The sequence below is a fragment of the Coccidioides immitis genome (genome assembly GCF_000149335.2).
Source record: "Coccidioides immitis RS genomic scaffold supercont3.4, whole genome shotgun sequence".
Classification (NCBI taxonomy): domain Eukaryota; kingdom Fungi; phylum Ascomycota; class Eurotiomycetes; order Onygenales; family Onygenaceae; genus Coccidioides; species Coccidioides immitis.
This window is the reverse complement of record NW_004504311.1, coordinates 1,416,718-1,436,660: the sequence shown is the minus strand read 5'-3', so window position 1 is coordinate 1,436,660 and position 19,943 is coordinate 1,416,718. Positions and strand designations below refer to the sequence as shown.

The window sequence follows — 19,943 nt, the reverse complement described above, 5'->3', positions numbered from 1 at the left end:
GCGTAATGGTGATTGAGTTTAATTCGCTCCAGGTTTCCGTTAATCAAGTTTAAAGTAGGTAATCGATGACATGATGAGAATGTATATAACTATGTGCTCCGTATGCTTCTTCCGGATGATCGACGGCACGAACCGCGTTCAAGGTTTGAAGTCAAACTGGGACTTCCAAGAGCCGATCGCACTCCAGTCACATGACACACTCTCCGCCGTGGCTGTTGTATGGACGACGAGGTTCACGCAGACAAGGCGTGCTTCGCTGAGGCACGTAGGCTGGCTGCTAACCGAAGCTGTTGAAGCCTGGCCCCCTCTGAGCAAGTCGCATCTTCGCCGAGAGTAGTCGATGAAAAGCTCGGATCACGTTGGATCACACGCTCGTTTCTCGTCTTCGATCTAGCTCTCGCTTGCCCGCAGTGGGCTCCAGCGACCATGGCGTCTCCCAAGTCCCAATCCCAGCTACAACTCCCACCTTTGCCAAATCTTTCAACGCCACAGCCCGCGCGTACCCTGAGACGGTTCCAATCGCATCAGAACCTGTCAACAAAGCCGCAATCCCTCTCAACTCCATTGCGAGGGCAATCCCATCGCGGCTCGTTAAACCAGCAATCCGACCAGAATGCAAATCAGAATAACACGCAGACTGCCACGGCGACGACGCCTGTACATGGCCGCCACCGGTCAAATAGCGATGTTACGAGTCCCACTGCGATGAGGACAATGACCCAGAAGTCTCGTTCCTCGACCAGAAAATCGGGATCAATGGGGTTTCCGGGAAAACGATCTGGGCTTGAGCTGTTGCTGCGAGATGGACCACCAGGGAATGACCTTGTCGCTGGATTGGATGAGTTAAGATATCTTATTTTGTCTAATAGAGTGGATGCTGATGGAGATGGCATGGTACGGCTTGTACGGCTTTCCTTTTTGTTTCCTTGTTCGCAAACTGACACGACTCGCACAGTCTACACATCGCATCTATGTTTGGCTAGCTCTTCTTAATATTCCTCCTCTTCCTACCGACGAATATCTCTCCCTCGTTCACAGAGGACGCTCACCGGCCTATGCCAAAATCCGTAATGACACTTTTCGCACACTCGCTACGGATCCTTTGTTCAAACGCCGGGTCACGGAAGCCAGTCTAATTCGCCTACTCAACGCTGTGGCCTGGAAAATCCACGATTCAAAAGAAGGAGGATCCTCAAGGGGAAAGCAACCAACGTCAATGGTGTCCAATAGTAGGCGACACTCAAGTAAATTATCCATGGATGCACTTCCTTCGCCAATTTCAGAATACCCTGCGTCTCCCTCATCTACCCAAACAAACACCGCAGATACAGCAATATACGTGCAGGGTATGAATGTTCTCTGTGCTCCCTTCCTCTACGCATCACGAAGCGAAGTCGAAGCCTTCGCCCTGTTTCACCACTTCATCACACAAGAATGCCCAGGATATATCCGCGGTGCCATGGACGGAGTGCACAAGGGTTTAAAATTGGTAGATAAATGTCTCGAAGTGGTCGAGCCCAAATTGGCCAATCACCTATTCAGCAAGGGCATGCACGCCGAGCTGTATGCATTTCCATCGGTGCTCACATTATGCGCGTGCACGCCACCTCTCCCGGAGGTTCTGCATCTGTGGGATTTCCTTTTCGCGTATGGGCCGCATTTGAATATCCTGTGCATCGTGGCTCAGTTAATTAGAATGCGCGATACGTTACTGGGCACTTCGAGGTATGTTACCGTTGCATTTATAGCTTTTCACAGGCCGAACCATCGTCAATATCTCTCAATTCTAACCCGTGTTTGCAGTCCCAATAAACTCCTCAGATCGTTCCCTTCCCTTGATGCGAAAGATATCATTGCTCTTGCTGTTTTAATTGTGAGAAAGATTCCTGAGGATTTATATGAACAGCTCGTCCAACATGCCAAATAGCCATAGGAAGCGACCAAATGAATGGGGCTAGATCTATCAAAAATGGAAAAGTGTTCGATCTTATTTTGATATCACCCTCCAGACTTATGGAGCTAATTCAGGAGGCTTATGAGTTATGTACATGAAATTACGAATGATGATGTGATGAAAAAAGAGTGCTGATAAACTTTTTTTTTTTTTTTTTTTTTTTTTTTTTAATTGATATCTTGCTTTTCTTCTATAGGCTGGACTGCTCTGACTTTCATAATGGTAGAAAATAAGGGTATCCATGCATCCCAATCCGTTGAGATAATAGCAATCAATTCACGACTGAGATTCTTCCCAAACGCATCTTGAGCACTGGCAGGGCCCGCCCAATGCGCCCATAGCCCACTCCCTTCTTTCCTTTACTACCAATGCCAAGTCACAGTAATGATTTAAGATCTCTTCATCTTTCTTAATGGCAAATCCCCCACGATCATTTTTCCTTCGCTCGCTTTCTTCCGAGCTACCCCACTGCACTCTCTCCGTCTCGTTCCTCGCCACGAAAGTGATCTCACCTCCCCACTCCCAGCGCACATTTGGATCGCAGCTGTGATTTGCTAGGCACCAGAGCGGGTGGACTGCACACACCTCGGGTCCGCCGTCCCACGTAGATAAGCGACCGGAGGCTGTGCCACGGAATTTGGCATATAGGGTGTTTACGACCCAGGTATCGTAGGTTCGCAGTGAGTCGAACGGATCAAGGCCCATTTCCTCGAGGATGCGCATGGGTTGAAGGATGTTTAATTGGAAAGAAAAGGGAAGGGTTGCGGAGGGTGGAGGGAGCCTCCCTGCCCAGGCGTCGCATGGGTCATCTTCGATCCGGTGGAAATCTCCCCAGATATATTTCACCTCTGGGAGGTCCAGGGGATGAACTTTCTGCGTCTCTGCCATAGCAAAGGCGCGAGCGACTAGGAGGAGATACAGATAATCTGCCTTGTCCTTTGGGTTTTGAATGTCTTTCCCTATCGAGGCTAAGCCTTCCTCTCCGCATATAGCGCCGTGGTAGGTTTCGCACGCAAGTTTGTAGCACCTTTCGCTGCAGAAAACTGTATCATCGCAATTATCGCATGCCACTGATGGTTCTGCAGAACCAAGTTCTGGCAGCGGGCTATTGCATGCATCGCAGAGATCATCATGTAAACGATTCGTGGCGGTTAACATCGATGACTCGTGCAGTATGGTTTCGCCAGGGATAATATCTTCCTTCGCGAAGAGTCCCAATTGCACAGAGACCTCTTCCCTGTTCTCGGGATTCGATTCATTTTCCGCATCGGCCTCCAAGCCGTGTAATGCAGGTAGATTCACGGTTCGGACCTCACATTTTGGTGCTATGTTCTGCAACCTCTCATTTAAAAATCTCACTATTTCAGGGGAATTCCGATCTGGCTCATGGGCGTTCCATGGATACACAACTCTCCTTGCGTATCCTTGGACCTGTAGACCCGCTGGATCGAATTGGATATCCCCATCTCTAACATCAGGGCCAGCTCGTAACCGTCGCTGATTGACATAGGCATCCTGAATTTCTTTTATAGATTTTTCCAAGAATGGTTGTGCCAAGTTCCCCTCCGCTCCATATTCGAGCTTCAATCCCTGAATGCAAAAGTCATACGCATCTCTCATGCACCCACACTGCGCAAGACTTGCGACTAACAGCGTGTAGACATTGCCGATGTGCTCATGATAGTCGCTCAACGTGACGTCTTCAAATTCAGAATCAGACTCAGACGCTTCATCCACGTCGCTTCCAATTGAAACGTCACTATCATTGGCACTCGCATCGCTGTTAGGCTCCGACTGCTCATCCACAGAAATAGCGCAGTTCCATAGAGCATCAGGCACAATTCTCTTTCGGGCAGGAAATTCACTCTCTGAATCAAGAACGCTGTCAAACAGAGTCAGCGCACGATACGCATCGGTGGCGGCAAGATCAGGGAATCCCAGAGCGAGGTGGATTTTTCCACGTTCCAGATGTCGGATCGGGTTATGAGTGTCATTGAGGAGTGATTCCGTAGCCTTTACTCTCTTGGAGACAAGCTCTGGGTCCAAGAAATGGTTCCTTGAAGCCATGACCGATCCCTTGGTATATTCTGGGAGCTTACGGCTTGCCTGTTTAAACGAATGATGAGATCGTTAAATATGCAAAAGAGTAAAAATCTCCCGGCGCAGGTAACTGTGATCGCCTTTGCAGTTTGAAATTTCGGCCGTAGGTGCTCGAATCGCAATCCAACGGCCCAGCTACGACTTGCAGACGCAAAACGAGATGGCAACAGGCACTTCCAACGGATTTCCCAAGACGTCGCCAGGGAGCCAGCCGAGAGGGGGGAAAAAAAAAAAAATCCAAAAAGTGGAAAATGGCCAGAATCGTCCCGGATTTGTCGACCTTTTTTCTCCAGAACAGATCCAGGCCCTCTAAGCGATCGTAAAGAGCACCAAAAAGTATTCTCGCGTCGTTTCGTCGCCCAGCGAGGGGCATGTCGCCGCCCGCCGGATTTTTTTTTCGCCATTATCATGTCACATGACCACGACCGCTCAGGGGCAGCGGACGCTACGAGACAGCAGGGTCGAGGACACTGTGCCTGGCTCTCTATGGTTTACTGGGACAGCTCCTGATAAGGATGCTGGCATGAAAATGCATCTAGATCGTTCACCCAATGCCCATGGGGCACATGGTTAAATCACAAGAAGCAAGTGGCATTCATCCACGTAAAGTCGAGCTCTTACCGTTGGCTATCGCATATTATGGCTTTTGCGAATAAAGAGAAGACACGCATATAGACTATCCTAGTCTCAAGCGGGGGAAAGGGTTTAAATAGCACTGCACGCCATGAGGGCGGAACCCTGGACGGCACGGGATAAATGGATGACGGAAAAATTGCCTCCTCGGGAAAACACGCAAAGGGAGAACGCCAGAACGAACATTATCACGAAAGGCCGCAGTTCAATATCGGTCAGGCCATCATACCATGAGATCGATCCACCATCGTCAATCAAAGTCCAATTTAATGCGAAGATCACCCCGAATCCAAGACGTAAAGGGTGCTAGATGCGACGAGTTCCTATGTATCATACATCATATTACATTAACTGAATAAAAGGATTAGCTTCCAAACGCAGTATAAGTTTCCTAGGGATCAAGATACTTACATTACAGTTCTCATCCAACACAATCCTCCCCCCTTCCTCCCCCTCGGTGGTGTTGAATCCAACCCTGATGGCTTGTCTTTCCCTCAGCGACGCGGCTAATCGGGCCAGCATGCTTCTCTATATTTTTCCAAGACTATAAGTACTAGGAAACAGAGAATGGAACACAAGGGGAACAGCAAGAATTTGCATTTTGGAGGGGGCAATACAGTTTGTACACCCCAGCGGTCGATTTTCAAAACCATGAGGCCCATTCAGAAAACGAAACTTCCGTTCTCTGGGCAGCCAAAAGGTGTAGCAGACGTACCGTGATGAATGCTTCGTTCATTCCACCTTGTCGGTTCACATCGTTTTGGCTAGTGATTTGATAGCTGTCTTGCATGCGCTTCCTGCTCCTAAGCCCTAGCGCACTACGTTCGGTTCGGTTGCCTCCAGCAGGATTTCCAGCAACAATATTAGCCTGTGCATCGGGATCAGCGATGTTGATACCAACGCTGGCATCATGTTGTGCTCGGGCATCCGGTGAGAATATTTTAATGGTGTTGTCGATCCCGGATACAGCCAAAGTTGGCTCGTATGGATGGCCTGCTTTAGATTGGTATCCAGATTAGAGCAAAATGAGTGTCAAGGGCGGTCTTACCTTGCACAACATTCACGACATCACTGTCACCAGAAAGGATATTGACTAAATCCGATGTCTTTCGATCCCAAATGAAGATGTTTCCACAATCGCTGCCGCTAACAACATATTCATCATTCAAGCCAAAATAGTTCACATCTTTGACTGTTTTGATATTGCAATGTCCTCGGTAAACGCTTAAATGTGAGGAGCAAGGAATATGGCTCTCCACCCCTCGTCGCCGGCCACTAGATGAATTCCGGATAAATAGTCGTCCCTCTTCTTCATCACTTTCAGAGGTATCTCTCTCATCGTCTTCGTCATCATCATCATCCTCCTCCTCCTCATCGTCCTCATCCAGCTCTTCAGAATCATCCTCGTCATCTTCTTCCTCATCAGTCTCAGCACTAGCCCTTTGATCTTCTGAGTGTTCAGTCGCATTTGTAGCTGATGTCTCTTGCGGCTCTGCATTCTGTTCACTCGTGTCATGATGTCGTCGCCGACTCGAAGAAGACCGACCTGTTATCAATCGGACCTCTGAGATCGGTTCCTCTTCTTCATCTGGGTCTATGTCCTCTTGTAACCTTTCCCTACCGTCGTCTTCATCCTCATCTTCTTCAATGACAGTTCGTAAACCACCAAAGGCACGGTTAACGAATTCAAAATTGACACCTTCGCCCACTTCCATCAAGATGCCTCTCCCCACTTTCAAGCCCCAGAATCTGATCGCAGCATTCTTATCAAGAGAAAGAATCGTTCGGGTCTCCGAACCATCTCCATCCCCGGCTTGACGTGCGGCAGCAGATACGACAAGGTCTTCTAGTGGAACTCTAATTGCTTGCGCGAACGCCTCGACAGCACTGGACTGAGACTCAAACAAGATGCGGGATTCATTATGCTCGAACCTCGAAGCGTCAACGTTAACGATTGGCTCGGTACCAGCGAGCTCACGGAAATATGGAATCAACGTCTCTTCAATGGCCTCGTCCTCAGCACTTTCAAGCAATGGAAACCTGTCAGCATCGCGTCGACTGACACCACGTCGCTTGAAACCTTCCAATATCGCTTGTCTGCCCCCTTCAAGCCACAGTAGAATAGCTTTGAGGAAGTCATATCCAAACTGTGATGAAGGATCAATCATACCATCCTCTGTGGGCGCAGGGCCAATTTTACGAAACAGCGCCAGCTGAGGGCTTTCGCCACCAGTTGCAGTTTGTAATCGCCCTCCTAGGACCCTTGCAAGCGTTCCTGACGCCTGAACAAATCTTCTGGATGATTCGCGGTTTCTACGCAATGCTTGCTGGAAGAGAACGTCATCGTGAGAAGGGTTAAGAGGGTATCTCCAAGTCCTTATCACTTCATCCATTTCCGGGAGATAAGTTGCAGCATATCCGAGAACTGACGTAAACGAAGCCGTGTACGGCGTTGGTCCAGAGGCTGGTGATGCCTCTGCAAATTCTCTCATGGGGCGGTCTACTGAGAATAAGAGCTTTCGAATTTCAACAAGGCCCTTTGCAATGCGGAGACTCAGTTTCTGGGCCTCGTTCAAAACAGACTCCCTTGCTCTCTCCAACACATCTTCAGGGACATCAGTCGCTCTGGAGCCGGAGAGTGAATCGAGTGGAATGTCTTCGGACTCGCCATTCCCGTACCTAACCCTAAATGACATGTCTTCGCCACCGTGTCCATCCTCGGACCTAAGCCGTGATTGATGTCTGGTACTACTGGCTAAGGAAGTTGGTGACACTGCCTTCCCTCGCTTTCTTTTTCTATTCTTATCCTTCTTCGCCCTGCCGGACCCTGAGCCTTCCTGCTGGGTTGACTGCCTATCTTCCCCTCCATCTCGAGCGTCGGGACTGCGAATAAGGTCGAAGCTGTAGATATGATCACCAGACCAACTCACTATCATCTCGTTAGGGTTGGCATAGCTGATTTTACATGCTGTGATATGGCCGTTATCGCGGCTTCTCATCTTCTTCTGGCCATTTGGAGCAAATCTTCGAACACATCTGGTCGCCTGTCCCATGACTTCATCATCGTGGGAGGAAATGCCAGAGAGGCTTCCCGTTTGTCCTCTTTCTTCCAATAAGTCTCTTCCCATCATCCGCCGGTCGTGTAAGAAGCAGTGAAGATGTGCGCCACCAAGAGCAATGTAATGGGGTTGACTCGCAGCACAAGAAATGGTGTTCAAATCGATATGGTACTTTTTGTACGAGATGAGAGGTGGCGGGACATTGGAATCATCATGGTGTAAACCGGGTCTGTACGCCATGAATCCTTGCCCACCTCGAGGAGACGGATAAGCTGAGGAAGGTTGCCGTAAATCCCACTGCCTAACTTCTCCATCTTCCGAGCACGTAAGAAACAAATAAGGAGACGACTCCGTCACTATGCGCTTAACACGATCCGCATGGGATCTGTAGACTCTGCAGTTCGTATTTCCCTCTGTCAGATACCACATTCCATTGAAGAAATTGTTGAATCTCCGACTTCTGGCAGATGCCACAGCAGTGTTTGCGGACCGTCCGGAATATTCAATATCAAACACGCGAACCTCTGAATCTCCAGCGCATGATATCAGCGTCCGATCATTTGAATGCGGCATGAACTTGACAGAGAATATATTCGCTGAATGACCGGTAAGGATCGTAGTATTAAGGAAGAATGGGGAGGTCGTAGATTCTGGCTGGTATGAGTAGATATTAACATGCTGATCGTCAGATCCCGATGCGAGAAGCTTTCCAGAGGTAGACCAACTATTAAAGAGGAGAACCGCTCGTCAGTAAACCACGGAAAGTAGAACGATGTTTGTACTCCAGAGGAGTCCCCTGGTCCCCCGAACACCTGGAAACGTACTTTAAAGCATTCACGCAGCCTGTGTGGCCACCCAACTCATTTACAATATCCATATCATCGACCCAGACTTTATCGCCGTAGATCCCGCGAATTCCAGCATAGGACCCGGGCTTCCCCAGTTCCCGCTGTAGCAGGCGGTCGTAGATAACCGACTTCATTTTCACGGCGTGCCAGGAAAGCAAAAATCAAAAACCGAGCGTCCAAGAAAGGGAATTAAGTGTGAGAGGCGTTTTCTCTAGATAGGGATGTCCGGGTATTCGCTGGACTGAGGCCCACTTGTCGTGGTCGTCGTCACCCGGACGTAATGATAAATCTACGTCGGCATGGGTGAAGAAGCTCTGGATGGAATCAGTCAGCTTCTCCGCCACCTCATATTGACTAACGCTTCTCTCCCACTGGATGCTCGAAAGTCTCCATTCGACCAAAGGGGGTTCTCAAACAAGAGCACAAGTTGCTCACCTTGTGGGCTAGCTAAGCCAACGGCGTCTCAAGTTCAAGACATCAAAGGGTTTCTCGATTGACCAATATGCTGTAAACTTCTCCTTCGATTGCGATATGTTTTTCAGGAACTTTTTACAGAAACGCGGATGTCAAAGAATGTTGCTTTCGAATCCCACTTGACCTTACATAAGACTGTCGTTGGGGATGGATCGCAGGCGGGCACGTGCTCTCCTTGGCGGCGATGATATCATCTGGCGCCATCAAATTCCATCACTGTACTCTGTAGATATCTATTAAAAAAAAAGGAAGTGAAGTCGTTGATTTGGGTGGGTTCCAAAGCAAGGTATCAGAGTCACCACTGTAGGTAGTTTAGGACTAATTGCTAAACTCTCCAATCCTTCCCACGGCAAGCCATCCACTCCATACCTAATTACAGCTGCTTCCATACCGGAATCGCCAATTCAACACCGCCGCCTCCGCATCTACTTCCCCGGAGAGATTCAACTCTTCTCTTCACCCATGCCCTCTCCATCTTCGCCGCTTCAGCCTCAGTCTTCGCCATGATTTCCAATTCCTCTATCATAGCTTGTATCAAGACCTTATGTCCCCTGACAGCTCGCACCAGTGCAGAAGCGTCATAATCCGAAGCACTTTTGTCGTCCGAAGTTGGGCCTATAACTTCTAAGCAATCCAGTTCGCGGGAACATAGCTCCAGTTTCGCCGACAAGGAAGCCACATCGTTTCTCCATCTATCACTCAATGAATTAATAAACCGCAAACCATTCTCGATCGCGGCGGAATTCTCGCCCTTCGCCTGTGACCTGTGCTGCCTGACCTGCATTACGCGTGAAGACCACTCCTCAAATTCTCGCACAGCGATGTTATACCTCCCATCCTGCGATTCAGTAAGGTCCGAAACCTCCAGGATGACTTTCGACAACATCTGTATCTGGGTCAAGAAGTCGTAGCGGCTGTTGGACGCTTTAATCTCAGCCGCAAACTGATCGATTGCTGCTATATTGCGATGTTGCTGTACAGACTGCTCATCGGAAAGGACTGACCGGTAAGTGGTCACGACCGACTCATGTAACTTTCGACACTTGGTATCGGCGCTAGTCTCCCATTGTCGTTTCGTTTGAAGAGCTTGAGAGTGCAGGAGATATAGCTGGAGCAGTTCGGTCTGCAAAAGAGGGACATGCGGAGGCAACGATACCGCGCCATTACTCTCTCCAGCAGCCATGGACAAAGTACTCATGGACGGTTTGGCCGCCGGCTTTTTCGGACTATACTGTTGCTGATATGTATTAAACTGCGGTTTAGCAAGCCTCGAAGCCGCCGGCTGGCTGTCCGTCGCGGTTTTATCCTGCCGATGCGTTGTTCCCGCCTGTCCCGCATTCCCCGAATTGAAAACCTGGCTCCGATGTCTCGCATGGCTCATCGTGGCAGAAGCTACTCTCGACGTAGCCGGCTGCCTCAGAGAAGCCGATCTATCCAATCTCGTCGTCGGTAAATGACCTGTTTTCGCCTGTCCGGAACTCGACCCTTCCGTTGATCGCTGCTGCTGCTGCTTCTTCCCATCCCCCACCCTAGATTCCGCCGCCGACGCCGAACCACCACTTCGTTTAACTGGCGAATACACACTGTTCCGTCTAGACGGCGACACACCCGACTGCGCATCTCTCGACTGCTTCGTCTGCGGTTCTGGGATCTGAACTTTCAGCGGGGCGGTCACCGTTCTGTTGGCGGGAATACCGGCAGGGTTTCCGCGCGGGAGAAAGCTCCTTCGCGATGTGAGACCAGGCGTGCTTGCAGCGGACACGCTTCCTTCAGAGGTCGTGTGGGCATGGCTAGGTGGTTTTACAGACGCTGTCGATACGGAGGTTGTGCGGGTGGGTCTGCTGGTAAGGCCAGGTCGACTGGTGCCGGTGGGAGTCTATGGAGGATTTTTTTTTTTTTTAACGTGAGCTAAATTTTCAACTTGGAGAAACATATCACTGGACCATGATTCATACCGCTGTATCCTGGCCTGCAGGCTTTCTTCTCTGGGCTGACAGAGGATCGCGTAGAGAATGCCACCTTGTGGGGATGGGCATTGTTCGGAATTAGGATTGGCAAGGGTTGAAAAAGAGTGAGCTGAGGTCTTCCACACTCAATACTACTTCGTAGTTCACCAACAACTGGGGGGAAGTTTGTGGAGTTGGGGGACTCTTTAGTTACCAACCACTGCTCTGCCTTCTGAACAGTTCAACCACCCAATGGGATCAGTCAGAGTATTTTACTACGCTGGATGTGCTGGGTGAGTTGTCCCTTGCGGCTCCCACATATATGAATGAGCCTTGTCGCCTTTGAGATAAGATCCTCTCACAAAAGGTAAGTTGACAATAATTTCAATTGTAATTTTGGTTTGGTTGTCTTCGGAATTTGAATAGTCTTTACTCTGTAAGGAGTACAGAGTATGTGAGGGCGAAGTTGGGAGTAGAATGCAATGCGAGCTTTTGGCACACAGAAATCACTATTTATGTAGTTATTATCACCTGTACAGACTGCAACAGCTTTCCTTTGTCTAAACTGCCCTTTTTGAAATTGATGTAAACACAAGAAATACAAAATTTCACCACCACCAATAAAAATATACAGACTCTATTCATTTTAATTCAATATGATACTTGGGGACATTGACAGGGTAGTCCTATGTTGACAAAAGTGAGATGTTCGTCGTCGCCAGGCAGCTGCTGGGCATTTTAGACATCAAAATGGTCGCAGTTGTATCTTGTCATCTTTTTGACTGTCTGCTTCTTCAGTGCTATGGTTGAGATAGTCTCCGGTTGTTAGCCTTCACTACATTTACAGATTTCATCCGTGAGGCACCTTAACATTGAGTCTCTCCTCTGCTTTCAGGCTTTTTTAGCCTGCTCCCTCGAGTGGTTCCCGACTACTATGTTGCGGCGAAGCAGTTCGAAGTGCATCCTTGCGCTGTCCATGGCTTTTCGAAATTCGGACCAGTCAAACATCAGTTCAGGATCTCTACACTTTTCCTCTGAAGGGATAAAAATCAGACAACGAAAGAGGAAGTGGATCTGTGGAGAAACAATTTTGGCCATAAGCCATCTAACAATAGGCCTGGTACTAGTTATCTGCTCGTGTAAACATCAGACCTAACTCACAATTCTCTCTTCTTTTCTGACGAATCCCGTAGCCAAACCTCTGCGAATGCAGACACTTCTCCAAGGCATCTTGGCCGTATATTAAGGTCGGACTATAAGGGTCGTTCGACACTTGGTAGCAGATATCTTCCGGTCCAGCAGCTCGAAAATTGCTGTTAAACAGTAGACGTGCTGAAGTCAGGCCATTTATAGAACGGCCGCTCCTCAATCTTGACTAGGATCGCAGCCTGAACACTGGGTACGGCTTGAAGGTACCCAGTCAATGAACTTACAAGGCTCTTGTAAGAACCAAGGAAGCCCACCTCTTGAACGAGCACAGGACTCCCCTTGACCTTGTAGTGAATCGCCAGATCTGCCACCAGCACTGAATAATTGAGCGTCTATTGTGGAATGAACTGTGATGGGTCGTGGGAAAAATTAAGGACACCAGAATTGCCCTTTCCTGTCAACTGGGAAACAGTTATAGCGGCCTTGCCGGTGACTAGTCGAGAGAACTGACACTCACAGCGAGCAACTTGCGTCAATAAAAGCAACAAGCAATCAAAGTGTTGCCAGGAAGGATAGTACTCCGTGTAAAAAGGAAGCGCTGGAGAAGTATGACCAGGGAAGCAGAGAGGAAGGTCTGCTCTTGAGAACCAAAATAGTCGTGCTAACACGGGTGATAATTCTCCATGGGGTAATAGAAAGCTGCTTCTGCCGGACCAGAATCAGGAAAAGACGAAAATGTCCCAATGTCCTTTCTAGTGTCGGCCAAGCAAAGTCCTGGACTCTATGAGGCCACACCAACAACAAAGGCCACAATCGTAAGGCCGTTTAAGCAACATCGTCCAGTTACTTCATACCTTGTAACCCCATAAGAGCTACAGGCGGTGTTCGGATTGCAAAAATTGCACAAGGCCAATAGAGAAAGAATAACATGATGGGAGCAGCAAAAGGGCGCAAGGATCAGGCCAGGATCCGTTCAAAGCCCATGTAAATGTATCTCACAGCCCTCGGAATCTGGTTGAAGCTGTCGCAAATATTTCGAAGTGGTCACGGGCTCAGCTCGTAAAGTGAGTCAATGTTATTTTGAGGCTCGTAACACGTGTCACCATGGCGATTGACACAGCTACTCGATAATTATCACCGGAAAGTGCTTGGCTGGGAGTTGCATTGCGCAAGTGTGATACTGAAATTGCACCGCCCGCTCTGCATTATCTATCAGCTGGAAGCTTTGAACCACGCACGATCGTTGGCGTCATCATCGCCAGAAGCTCGAGTGTAGGCTAGCATCCGCAACATCTAAGCGCAGACACAGGCGAATCCTGCGTCGCTTGAGCGTATCTGTGCTTAGCAGGCGCAATTGGTGGTAATCAAGCGAAGAGAGAAAGAGAGAGGGAAAAACGGAGCCGCATCGTGGTACTTTGTATCCCATCGTTTGTCCTAGAAAGAACAAGTACCGATCGGTCTATTTCCACCACAAATAAAAAAGCCGCTTAGGAACAGGGTTGTGCAGGGAAGTGCATTGCTCCGTACGGAGTACATACAGGAGGAAATAGAGCGCTCCCCGGCGCTTAGTGATGTGTCCTCGGATGCAGGAAGAATGCGTCATGACCCTGCGAGCCGTCTTTGAGAGAAGGGCGGGGATTGCCGCGCCAAGAACAAAACACCTGAAGGGGAACATGCGGCCCACGGAACAACAATAAATCCGGGAAAAAGAGAAAAAGCAAAACGGAGCTGGAGAGTGAACGGATCCACGGAAACTGAGGCATATTTGTGCGACTCTGCTGGCGATGTTGCTCTCTGCGACAAGACGTGTCGGAAATGAAATTCTGCTACATAGACAAAAGGTTGTGCGGTGCGGAGTGCATCGCGCACTAAAAGACGTGGCGGGCGAGGCGGGGGGGGGGGGGGGCCGGTGACGTCACATGGGGTGTTCCTGGGCGGGGCAATTAAGGTTGCGGGTTCCTTCCCTTGCCCGCCAACCAGGATGTCGTCGCCCCAGGGGGTTTGTGAGGGGGAAGGCACGAACAGGCTAGTAGCCTCAAGTGCCCGTCGGTTTGTGGTTTCCTGTGCCCTCTTCCCTGAAAAGGCGCAACTTCGTACTGTGTAGAGGTGCTGAAGGCCTGTGAGAGTGGGATGGGATGAGTGCCCAGTACGTACGGAGTACAGAGTGCCTGTGTTTCCCAGATAGCTCCACCCAATGGAGAACCTTTGGTAGCGCATCTTCGTTACAGGAGAAGAAACAGAAGAGACGTTCGCACGGACTAGAATTAACTAAGTTAGTGGTGATTATGGGCGTTGGCTTAGACCTTTCAAAAAGCATAGCAACCAAATTTCCTGGATAATGCAAAATGAAAGGATGAGCCTGCATGATCGAGGTTACGCATATATGTGGGATGTACGGAGTACGAAGTATGTATGTATGTATGTAGAGATTCGTCTTCCAGCGGGAAAGATAGCGACGGAGACGTGGGAAGGTCTGGCTCATTCAGAACCGCCCAGCTTGTGACAGCTGCGGCAAATGCGGGAAGGCTGAGAGCGAGAAATCTCTCTAATTCCCGCATCGCAATGTGTATACTTATGTATGTACAATACGTACATACAATATGTAGGGCGGAACGCACGAACCTCTAAAGGAAGTGTCAACCATTGAAGGATTGAGAGGAATCGTATAACATTACATAGGTATGTATCTGCAAAGTACGTAGGACAGCCACTGCATGCTCAGCTGCGGGAACGAGCATGATGAATATGTATGCCCCCAGAACCTGAGCGGCAATATGTCCAGAGACCTCGAGAAAAGGCCTCAGACGCTTTCTTCCGACCCCACGCGGGAGATTGACTGCGCGGATCGAGAACAAAAGGGAAAAAAAGGGCTCGACGGAACTTCCATGGCAAGTTATGCAAACCCGTGCGCTTGGCGGAGAGCTCAGCTCGGAGATAACCTATCCGTTGCCTCCGTGGCACGCGACAAACTGTTTCCAGAACCATGTGTCTCTTCCCCACCCCAAGGACCTGGACTCTTCAGTCTGCGCATCATTTTTATTTTTAAACCTATCCCAGACAGACCACGACCGCTCGTTCTTCCGCTGAAACCCGGGAGATAAGCGCTGCTGAGTTGGGCCTGCGGGGAGAGTAAAAACAGAAGAAGCGATGCAATTGATAGCCCACTCCAGCCCACGCCCCAGGTTCTCGAGCCGCGACGATCATTTGCCCGTCAAGGTACAGGGTGCGGTGTGCAAAGAGACAAAATATGCCCTCATGGTCCATCAATGGCAGGCACAATGATGCAATTTTGATGACAACATCGATGTCGTACTCCGTGATGGCTTGGTCGGCTTTTAAAGTCTCTCATTTGCTGGCTATGGCGCTTGGGGCTCGCCAGTTCTTCAGGTCGCTGCAGGATAACATCATCATGCGTCTTGGGCCCCTCGTGCCGGCTAGCCTGTTCGCTGTGGCCCGATGGATACATACGTTATCCTCTTGCGTAATTCCCTATAGAGTGTCTAGACGGAGAGAGTAGATATATATATAGAAAACACATCAAAATGTATAGAGTATGTGTTTTTGTGTCTGATAGTGTATTGTATATTCAACGGGAAAAAAGCGGACCGAACTACCGGGTAGGGTGTATGCCAGGGAGGATGGAATTGAAGTCTCGATAGTTTCGTGCAGAATGACTATAGGAAAGGTTGTCCTTTTGCATCCAGTTGCATTCTTGAGATTTTGACTGTTTATCAACGTATCGATTTTGCCTGGCACAACCTCCGCGGCGAGTTTCCGCGTGTAAGGTGTGGTTCGTGTTTTGCGAACAACTGCTGCAACGGCGAGACCCATCAGGAGTGAATATACATGCATACACATTCTATCTACATGGATAGATGTCCAGCTTATGTAGCGAATGTGGTCGGAAGAGAGGGGGTGGACGTTCAATCCCGGAGAACCAAGCAAGAGGGAGGGGCGCAGGGATTTCCACTGCAGCGGGTTCGCAAAGTCTCAAACCTGTCAGTCGCAGAAGTGATGTATCGTCTGCATGGGCTTTTTGCGCAACGAGAGTGGTTTTCTTCAGTGATACTTTCCATGTGAGGGGCTCCCTGGCATTCTTCTCGAGCTGTTTGGCCGGAAAATCATCTTCGTATGGGCCTCGTCCCGCTTGACGCTGCGACTTTGAATCTTGGAAATGAACAAGGCAACCCTGAAATTTACCTTGAATAAAAAGGCACAGCGTTTTTATTTTTTTTATTTTTTATTTTTTATTTTTTATTATTTTTTTTTAAGGTTCGGCCAATTGACACTGGATTTCCATGAAAATGCCATGATTCAGCCAAGTCCCCTGGCTAGAAACCAGTTAATTATATAGACTGCGAGCCCCATCCTTCAAAAAGGAAAATTTTCAACAGGATGTTTCATTTCAAACCTTCATTTTTTGTTTTGGCTTACTCCGTACAAAGAAAAAAAAGGAAAACTATAACAGAAAACAACAAAAAAAATAAATAAATAAATAAATAACAATACTACCACTCAGTCCAATTCGGTTTCTCGACCTTCGTTTTGTTCAGCTGAACCTCCCCCTCGCCCCGGGCAGGCGAAGCAGGCGACCACAACTTATTTTTAGGCGGACTCGCCGGCGCACGGAGCACGGAGACTTGTCTGGTCGCTCACTGCACGGGCGGGTTATGGTACGGTACCAGGCTGCCAGATAACGACACGGTTACGATCCCTGGTTACGCCGCTGGTCGGTGCCGGGCTTAAAGGTAAACTGGCTGCCCAAACTCAAATACTAGTCATACTATTTACCGCGTCTTCCCTTCACGGGCCTCCGCTTGCTCTCTCTCTCGCTCGCGCACACACACACACACACACATATACTCACACTCACAAAACAACGTTGCTCTTCTCTGCAACACAGAATACGAGAACGCTGCTGTGCCTCTTATGGTCACCGCCTCCCCCTCCCCACCGGCTTCCGTTAAAGAAACCCATACATTAATGAAGAGTGAACCCACCGAATCTTTTTCACCCATCTTCCTACACACCACAACTGCTCACATACCTACTTTGACATTCGCGCCGCTGAACACCGTCGCCAGCAGACGGCTATCCATACACTTCTCCCTCAAGCTCTCTCGAGCGACAACCTGCTTCAATCCCTTCAACTCCCCCGAGATGTCTTCCACAGCCGTTCCTCGACAGCCCACTTCGACCGGATCTACTCCAGGCATGCCCCCTCGATCTGTGGATGGTCCTGCCGTAGAGGTCCGCTGCTCTAGGTGTCAGCTTTCCCTCAGTCCTGAAAAGTCCGTGCAATTCGGCATCAACTGCTACTACTGCCCACGCTGCGCCTCGATGGTGGGATACAAACGCTGAACATCGGCCTCATCATCATAACCGGCAACACAAATCGGAAACTACGGGGAAAAATAAAAGAAGAAAAGAAAACAAGACTTCCTCACAAGGACTATTAAACGGGACACGGATTTTACCGTACACAGGGGGCATGATACCGGCGAAACTTGATCTCCATATACATCTCGTTCGTTCGCCTCCCCGCTCGACACGGAATTTTCTTTCAAATCGCTGGCGAAAAAAAAGACAATAATGATAATACGCTATACTCCGACCCAGAAGGGGAAACAGTTGCTCGCTGGCACCGGTTGATTGCGTATTACGCGAAGAATGGGTAGAAAACTATAAAATACCCAGATCCCCAACTATCGCCCACTCCCAACTCGAACGTCATGCAGCTTTCGGCGTGGAAGCGTGCAGATTTCTAAACAGCCAGTCGTGTGCCTCGTGATCCCCTGGCGGGATCAGCCTGACACCCATGTGGTCCAAACCGCAGCCACCGCCTTTGCTGCAACCGCAGATGAAAGAAATAAAAGAAAAACCACAGAAACGCCAACAAAAAGCACCACCACAAAAGATCCGACTACCCACCAAGCACACCGCCAATCCCCGACGCTCATCAGATCGCGATCGAAACGGGCCTTTGTCGACTCCCTTGAAATTTACCGACCGAAAAAAAAAAAAATATAATAATAATAATAAAGTAAAAAAAAAAAAAAGGAAAGGAAAGGAAAACAAAACAATAATAATATAAACGCCAAATTACTCCGTACACGTTGTATAATAACATTTACCTCTCCCTGAATTCCCTTCCATGATGAAGTTACGACATATTGCTTGTTTGAGCGTTTAAGCGACATTAGAAAATGCGGATCTCTTTTTTTTTTTTTGTTTTTTCTCTCTACTTATTTCCACTCTGTTTTTACTCATCACTCCGTGCTTGCTGCGACTGAGGCGGATTTGAAAGATTCCTGAATATGTATATCACATTTTAATCCATTCATCCGGAGTTACGGGCTGGAGGAACATTGTCTTTGAGCAAATCTCATTGTTATACCGGTGTGGCGTCAATTGCCGCAACCTGAGTGTTATATACCATTTTTGACTTCGGCTTCTCTACCCGGTCTGCTAAACGATGCGATGTGAAAAATGCGATCGTGTGAAATGACCTGGACTTATATACATACACACACTCCTCCACACAGTACGAATCAATGTCTATACTCCGTAGTGTCCGTTTCATCCCAATATCCGAGGAGAAAACTCGATGGCCATCGACACCTTCTTTCCACCTCAAATGTTCGCTAATTTTTATTTCTTTACTCCGTACTTTCATTTATTTTTATTTTTTTTTATTTTCAGCCACTGGATTTCGCTCCAGCGGCCATGTGGGCTCAGGTGAGACCTTTGTGTCCCCCAGATCCTTTCTCTTACCCTCTCCAGTCCTGGATGGGCCCCATATCGGCCAGCTGCCCGCCCATGGATCAAGTGACCACAGAATCACTGCCACATGCCCATGATGGATGGCAGTGGTTTTGGCCTCATCCGGAGTATATTCTACATATATTTCAAAACCGCTGGGGTCTATCGAAGTACAGGGTAATTCACATACATACATACATACATACCATTCATTTAGTTCGGTGGGCAATATTTTTTGTAAAAAGGTTTTTTTCCTTTTTCAAAGCCCAGGCGGCCGGGCTTCGATAGTTTTAAGGCATCGCTCGCCCGAGTGATTCGAATCGTGCATGACACTAAGTTTTAGGGCGGCGGTTTGGTTGCCACTAACGAGGGCTGCTGGGGAGCCTTACCCTAGCGAACTGCGTGCACGGCTTGCACAAGGTGCAGACTTGAAGTTAATACGGAGTACTGTTGTTCCTTATCCACACATACAGAGTACTCTGCCAAGCATGAAGAACTTTTAATAAATGTCTTTTTTCCTTTTATTTCCATTGAACAAGGAAATTCCTGGATTTTGGATAACTCAGAATGGCCTGATGCATATGTTTTGCATTCGCTTACGTCCTTTAGAGAGGACAGCGCACCAGGGATGTGTTTCTGAAACACCTCCTCCAGGCTCTCACTGTAACGGCCTCCCGGGCCGTTTGTGGATAAATCATTCTTAGGTGTGTGTGTGCGCGTGCGTAGGGCCGTCCAGGTGACCTCTTCTTCGCGTTTTCTTTGCGGCTAAGACGGACCCCGTTCCTGCTTTGGAATACATATATGATATGCCCCAGATACGGAGTACATAGTGACATATATACATTGTAACTGTGCTAGTTCCGTGGTTGCGGTGTGGTACTTCTCAGCCTTATCACAGTGGACTTCCGGACTTTCCGGAGTCCAGATGCGGCGTCCGCCGTATTTTGGTTACTCAACAGAGAGACACTCACTCGATCTTCCATTGTCCAGAGCAAACGCGGCGTCCAGAAACAAAGGG

The 19,943-nt window shown here is 48.8% G+C and overlaps 7 protein-coding genes across 7 annotated transcripts; 2 read left to right on the top strand and 5 right to left on the bottom strand.

Annotated features, from left to right (window-relative positions):
* Positions 1–144: 144 nt before the first annotated feature.
* Positions 145–1,927, top strand: CIMG_04785 (mitotic check point protein; the record flags this gene model as incomplete). Its single annotated transcript, XM_001245343.2, has 3 exons — positions 145–894; positions 956–1,725; positions 1,804–1,927. The coding sequence occupies exons 1-3, from the start codon at positions 427–429 to the stop codon at positions 1,925–1,927; spliced, it is 1,362 nt and encodes a 453-aa protein (XP_001245344.1). The 5' UTR covers positions 145–426.
* A 169-nt stretch (positions 1,928–2,096) lies between these two features.
* CIMG_04784 (MYND domain-containing protein) lies at positions 2,097–4,021 on the bottom strand (the record flags this gene model as incomplete). Its single annotated transcript, XM_001245342.2, has 1 exon — positions 2,097–4,021. One exon carries the CDS (start codon positions 4,019–4,021, stop codon positions 2,231–2,233), a length of 1,791 nt encoding a protein of 596 aa, XP_001245343.1. The 3' UTR covers positions 2,097–2,230.
* Positions 4,022–5,029: 1,008 nt separating this feature from the next.
* CIMG_04783 (WD repeat protein) lies at positions 5,030–8,728 on the bottom strand (the record flags this gene model as incomplete). The annotated part of the gene is made up of 5 exons (XM_001245341.1): positions 5,030–5,038; positions 5,099–5,215; positions 5,403–5,680; positions 5,736–8,470; positions 8,571–8,728. The coding sequence occupies 5 exons, from the start codon at positions 8,726–8,728 to the stop codon at positions 5,030–5,032; spliced, it is 3,297 nt and encodes a 1,098-aa protein (XP_001245342.1).
* A 548-nt stretch (positions 8,729–9,276) lies between these two features.
* Positions 9,277–11,543, bottom strand: CIMG_04782 (uncharacterized protein). Its single transcript, XM_001245340.2, has 2 exons — positions 11,024–11,543; positions 9,277–10,944 (listed from the first exon to the last, which is right to left on the bottom strand). The coding sequence occupies exons 1-2, from the start codon at positions 11,102–11,104 to the stop codon at positions 9,442–9,444; spliced, it is 1,584 nt and encodes a 527-aa protein (XP_001245341.1). The 5' UTR covers positions 11,105–11,543; the 3' UTR covers positions 9,277–9,441.
* Positions 11,544–11,905: 362 nt separating this feature from the next.
* Positions 11,906–12,244, bottom strand: CIMG_13385 (uncharacterized protein; the record flags this gene model as incomplete). Its single annotated transcript, XM_004446034.1, has 2 exons — positions 11,906–12,088; positions 12,176–12,244. 2 exons carry the CDS (start codon positions 12,242–12,244, stop codon positions 11,906–11,908), a joined length of 252 nt encoding a protein of 83 aa, XP_004446091.1.
* Positions 12,245–15,102: 2,858 nt separating this feature from the next.
* Positions 15,103–15,994, bottom strand: CIMG_04780 (uncharacterized protein; the record flags this gene model as incomplete). The annotated part of the gene is made up of 4 exons (XM_001245338.2): positions 15,103–15,246; positions 15,477–15,554; positions 15,632–15,652; positions 15,770–15,994. 4 exons carry the CDS (start codon positions 15,992–15,994, stop codon positions 15,103–15,105), a joined length of 468 nt encoding a protein of 155 aa, XP_001245339.2.
* A 989-nt stretch (positions 15,995–16,983) lies between these two features.
* On the top strand, positions 16,984–18,710 carry CIMG_04779 (uncharacterized protein). The gene has a single exon (XM_001245337.2). It carries the CDS (start codon positions 17,093–17,095, stop codon positions 17,522–17,524), a length of 432 nt encoding a protein of 143 aa, XP_001245338.2. The 5' UTR covers positions 16,984–17,092; the 3' UTR covers positions 17,525–18,710.
* Positions 18,711–19,943: the final 1,233 nt, after the last annotated feature.

Coding starts and splice junctions, on each gene's coding strand:
- CIMG_04782 (XM_001245340.2), bottom strand. CDS start 11,104: ATGCCCATCCCCACAAGGTGGCATTCTCTACGCGATCCTCTGTCAGCC. Junction 10,945..11,023: donor CTGCAGGCCAGGATACAGCG/GTATGAATCATG, acceptor AATCCTCCATAG/ACTCCCACCGGCACCAGTCG.
- CIMG_04779 (XM_001245337.2), top strand. CDS start 17,093: ATGGTCACCGCCTCCCCCTCCCCACCGGCTTCCGTTAAAGAAACCCAT.